Here is a 6,000-nt window from a genome sequence, read left to right on the forward strand (position 1 = left end):
TAGTATTATGTTCCTAATCAATATCTGCCAAATCGACACCAATTATTAATGAAAACTAATAAAGAAACACACTCACCTATTTGGGGCAAAATCATCTAACAACAAAACTATTGAACTAAATTATGTTTCCTCGATGTTAGGGTTTTCAGAGAAGAGCTGATCGTCGTTGTAGGTGCGGAGGTACCGCCTAGTGGTCAAGTACAGGAGTAGGCCCCATTTCATCATCATGAACGCCCAGATCAGACGAATCACGATGCTTGTTCCTATCGGCATGACATCTGGAAGAAAATATACGATTTAGATTATTGATGTAAACAAACAATTAATTGATATCGCCGGGACGATATAATAAAGTAAAAATGTGGAAGCAACAAATAAATATCTTTTGCTTCTGAGAAAGGACGATCACTATTTGAGTCAAACCAGCTATGGTTTTTACAATACTGTATGCTTTAGTAATGTCATTGATATGTGTGTTAAATAAATAAAAAAATAATAAAAAACGTTATTCATATTGTTGACTCGAACATCAGAATGAAATGATATCGAGTATACATAATTATTATTTTAACAACCGAATATAATTAATTTATTTTAATAATATAATATGAAATTATATTCGGTGTACACACAGACTATGACTAATAGTTAATGTCCTAATGTCCACTTACCAGTTACTTGCTTTAATAACTAATTATTATTAATATCGATTTGATACCAAGTACAATAACAAAAATAAACATAAATCACCTACAACTAGTGTTTTTAGTCGTATAGTTTTGCAACTAAGTAAACTGATAATGTGGTGAAGACATAACAGTAAAGGTTATTTTTAACCGACTTCAAGAAAAAGGATGTTATACGTTCGACTGTATGTATGTTTTAAGTACGTTTACAGATATATCTTATGTCAATTCTGGTTCGATTTTGAAAATTATGTTTTGTTTGAAAGGGTGTACTCTCGTGGTGGTCCCATTGTCGTCAAGTCAGCATCTGATGAGGGGATCCCATGAAAATCGAAGGAAGTCCTCAAATTTTATAGGCATGTCCTTGTATTCACCAATTTCTCCATCAATTTATCCGTCGTTTCGGCTCTCACAAATTACTAAATATTTTCCGCAAATAAAAGTCGACTGTTCACTTGACACAATACATTTATAATCAACAAGTCACCGTCATCATGATAACCAGAAAAGAAAATACAAAATGTACAAAAGAATAGAAATACAAAATGTAACAGTCCCATTGTCATCAAGAAGTCAGAATCTGATGAGGGGATCCCATGGAAATGGAAAACAAGCCGATAAGCAAACTTTTGAGGTCAGTTTTTTTTTTCAATGAAAAAGTTACAATTATGGAATTATCATGTTAACTTGTAAGCACACGTTTCCGAAACGTGTGTAGATGGTCCCAGAAATATTTTTAAAATGTTACATTATTTATCATGTTAATTAATTACAATAAATCAGCACTTCCCTTTGAACCATTACACTTGTAATTATTGTACAGCTGTTTCATGACAAGGGAGTCAGATATAATTTATTATTATAGAAATATACAATTTGAGTATTCATTATATAACCTTGTCTATTCTACCTAACTTTATAACTTTAATGAAAGTATGTAAATCACAATAAATTTATAACAATAGAAAACATTATTTGTATGAACACAGCAAGTGTACGATAATTTGGACAGTAACAAATTTATGTTGATGTAAACATTTAAATAAAAATACAATATTTAAAGTTAATAATAGTTAATATAATCCCAAAAAAGCTCTAGAACACTTAAAATTTTCAATGAGCAAACTTGGCCGTGGTTAGCTAAATGTATTGCTACATCAAAGGATGTTAATCAGTAGGCTTAAATGGTTATATGAACTAGGAACTGTTAATAATGGATCCCAAAACTCATCAAAAGGAATTACTTCCTTTTGTACAATCAGAGTAGTTCACCCATAGATGTGATGCGAAGGGGCCAATTAGTGATCTTTTACAGCATTTAGTAAAGTTGAAGTGAGAAGCATGATTGAATACTACTAGTTCATTTAAGACTTAAACACATATACTCAATAACGCTGTTATATTCGAAATTTTTATATACGTTATGCATACGTAAAATTTGACCAAGGAAAATAATAATTATAATTAATATGAAAAGAAAGTTATACAAAAATCACAAAAAAATATATAGCAAGAAGGAAACCATGTATTTTTATGTTTTTTAGATTATGATTCTTTTCTGATTACTACAAACCAAAGCCAAGGAACTAAGGTAAAAGTAGTTCCTTTGACCAATTGAACATAATAGAATCACTCTCTTAAAAGACCAAGGTGCAAGCACAAGTCTACCAATTAAAGTTATTTGTACTAGACTTGAGCCTGATCGGTCTTTAAAGGAAATGATCCTATCTAGTTTAATCAATCAAATGGTCTAGCTCAGTTTTCTAGTTCATTTAGTTCATCTAATTTGTTGGTTCATCTTGTCTTGAAAGCTCCAAACTAGTTCTTTTATTCACATGAACTACTACGGACTTTTGTATTATGAGGTCAATAGTACTAAATATTTAAAAATACAATTTGTATGGAATCAGTACTAAGTTATTTAATTTTCCTTCACACTTTACAGGTTTAAGACTGTCATTCTAACTAAATTTTCCTTTTATTACAAAACAATAATGGAATAAAGTATATTTTAGGTAAAATGGTTAACACAAAAAAAAAAAACAAAAATTATTTTCTTTTTAATTTTATTTGTAATTTTTATTTTTAAATCGGCCACTTCGAAAAGGGTCCACGGAAAACCAGGGCTGTGGCTCCGCCGCAGTATTTGCTGAGTTGTACCCTTTTCAGTGCAATACACGTTAAGCATAAAATCATATTGTACTTGTAACGTGTTTGCACTGAATAAATTTATTATCTTTCTTTCTTTCTTTCTTTCTAACATGTTATTTGTGTCCAAAAAGTGTCATTGTGGTAATAAAGAATTTTTGTATTTGTAACATTTACAAAGATTTCATATGCACTTTGGTTGACATTTAATTAACATATATACAGATAAAATACATACCTACCAAAAAATATGATTACTTATTTTTTTACAAGCTTACATAATATATCGCACTGCTATTACAATAATGTTGTATCTCAAAATATGTCAAATCCAAGATTTTACTATTGCTGAACGTAATATTTGATTCCGTACACGTCAATAAAACTGTAATAACAATTATAAGATATCTGATCTACTTGACTCAAAATGATACAAACTTTTTGTGAGCTAGTTCTGGATAAAATGACCCTTACTGATAGATATGAAGTAATTTTTTCCATACCCAATATATTTGACAAGCAGGAAATGTCACCAATAAACTTTAACCTATACATACATTTTAATAATCTTTAACAGGAATGGTTTTTCATAGATTCTGAAAAAAATACACTTTTTGAGTTAATACACTATTGTATCAACAGTGCAATACGTATACATAATGTATGTATTAGAAACTTAAACCGAGCTGGCAACATTCAGTCATGCGTCTCACTTAAATTTGTTCTAAAAGCTGTGAAAGATCATTATGTGCTCTGCTCACACTGTTCCCACTGACTGAGACCGTTCCTAGTTCATACTGAACTAAAAAACCGACGAATTATTAAGCCCGCGCATGACGCAAGAGCTAGTTCATATTGGTTACTGTTGAGAATAAATTTCTAATAGTTCATTGTTACTACCTACTATAACCCTGTTTAGTAAGTAATAGTGTTTTTTGTCTCTTTACTGTGTTAAGAATGTTTAAAATCTGTTTGTGCTGGGTTGTGTTTGCGAAAATAATAGTGGTACCCAAGTGCTTACGCCTACAATAACAAAGATAATAAAATATCTTTGTTATTGTAGGCGTAAGCACTTGGATCCAGTTACCTAAGGATTGGGATGTGTGGAAATCAGAGGGAGATCTTTACCCAGCAGTGGGCTATATCAGGGTAATTGTAATACCTATATACCTGTGACTCTATTGAAAATTACTTACTTCAAAGAAATGGTTTTGGAAGATATTTCTTTTAGAAAAATTATTGAGCCACCAGTACTCACCAGCTCTGTAATAGATTTCCAAGAACAAATAAAACAGAGTCAAAGCAGTCCCAGATGCAAATCCAACTATACCAAAGTCTCCAATGTACTGTAATGCCTTACGAGAGAAGTTGACATGTAGAGACTCCTTTAAATAATGGCAGTGTAGCATTAATGCCAGTGTAGCATGGATGCCTAAAAAAAGAAAAATGTCCCATTTTTTAGCAACCTTGTAGTATTAATGCATTTATATGCATAAATACCACGAGGTATATATACACCTTACAATCTACAAAAATAATGCTTAATGCATTATTATTGCTACAAAAATAAAATACATAATGCATTTTTATTATTTGTTTATATAACTGATAGCACTCTAAAATAGGTATCTTTGAAAATAGCTCTACATTATAGTATTATAAGTAAAAATGTGTATTCTTAACCGAACGACTAATTTTGTCTACGATAATAAAATCAAGTAAAATATAACAATCGGTGTTCGATTACTGAGTGAGCGTAGAACTTTTGCCTGGCTAGTACTAAAGCAGGTACTAAAACTAACTGTATAGAGAAGTAACTGCACTTGTATACAATAATAATTTTGTGATATCTTTCCAGTCAGGCGGAGAAGGTGAGAAGAGCTTACCGGACATGAGCGCCCACATTCCAGCCTCGATGTTAGCGAAAACAATACAAAAACACACGAAGGCGGACAGTCCCAGTAATGCACCGATTGCACTTATGGCTATGTGTATCTTGGTATGTAACATTGTTAAAATAGTAATTAAACGATATTTCACGAATTAAAGAGCGATTGGATGCGTTAAAACATAGCAGTGTCTCGTTAAATAGTGAATTTCAAATCAATTTTTGCTTGTGACGTCGCCGTCGGTCAGCTATCGCAAACAATATTTTTATTTTGTTTTGTTGTCATTTTAATTTTTCCATTCTTTCTGTAAAGGAAAAGGCAAAGGTTTGACACCATACAGCCAAGTCTTGGTGAATTTTTCTTTATAAATAAAAATAGGCATACGTCAAGTCTTCAGCAATGAAGAAAAGAAAATGAAGAATAGGCTGTATGGCAAACTGTACTTAAAAAAAAAAAGATCATAAAAACCCTTAGACTATCCATCCTCTAAGTAAAAACCTTAAAAAAAGCAGATGTGTTACTAACGTCCCCGTAGTGAAGATTCGGTTCAAATCTCAGTCAAAAGACCGACCTTACAATTGCAATCTATCTACGTCGAACAAAGAGACGAACCTGACATTTAGGGTTGTATTCCAGAACTCTATTCAGGCTTAGAATAATAACGCATAGAATGATAGTTTCATATCAAACGAACTGTCACAAGTGAGGCAAAAATCAAATTCATATAGGCTAGTTTTAGTAGTAGGTTAATTTTCGGTTTTAGTCTGTGGTTTTAGTGAATATTTATATAAAAATACAAGTTGAAACGCGTTACTACCTTGTGGAATGTGATGTTAGTATCTATTTTATGTTTGTCTGACGTATTTTTATACTAATTTACCGCACATTTCGTCATTTTTAGCTAAAATTCTTGAGCTGTTCGCGGTGCAAGTTGACCTTGAGCACTGACGGCCTGCCCGCTCGTGTAGGCCCATTGGGGGCGCTTGATATTGCCTCACTTAGCGTGTGCAGACTAGGTTTCTATGCGTTATTATTCTAAGTATTCAGGGTCGTAGTCCAGAACTCCAGAACACTTTCAGAATTGATTAGAGTTCTGAAATACGACTCTAAGGGTCGTATTCCAGAACTCTACTCAATGCTCAAGTCGGGAATTGAGTATTGCAGTGAACACTGAAAATCATACTCAAGTCCTTGCCATTAGGGTCGTATTTCCAGTGCTTGTGTTTCCAGTGCAATCCTGACTTGAGCATTGAGTAGAGTTCTAGAATACGACCCTA

The 6,000-nt window shown here is 32.4% G+C and overlaps 1 protein-coding gene across 1 annotated transcript in view; it reads left to right on the plus strand.

Annotated features, from left to right (window-relative positions):
• Positions 1-3,658: 3,658 nt before the first annotated feature.
• Positions 3,659-6,000, plus strand: part of LOC113225582 — a 15,926-nt gene continuing 13,584 nt past the window's right edge. Inside the window, exons 1-2 of the mRNA XM_026457914.1 lie at positions 3,659-3,752; positions 4,693-4,833. Of these exons, the coding sequence (XP_026313699.1) occupies positions 4,726-4,833 (108 nt within the window). The 5' untranslated portion in view covers positions 3,659-3,752; positions 4,693-4,725. The remainder of the gene's footprint in view (positions 3,753-4,692; positions 4,834-6,000) is intronic.

Source organism: Hyposmocoma kahamanoa, unplaced genomic scaffold (assembly GCF_003589595.1).
Source record: "Hyposmocoma kahamanoa isolate Upper Pololo Valley unplaced genomic scaffold, ASM358959v1 168, whole genome shotgun sequence".
NCBI lineage: Eukaryota > Metazoa > Arthropoda > Insecta > Lepidoptera > Cosmopterigidae > Hyposmocoma > Hyposmocoma kahamanoa.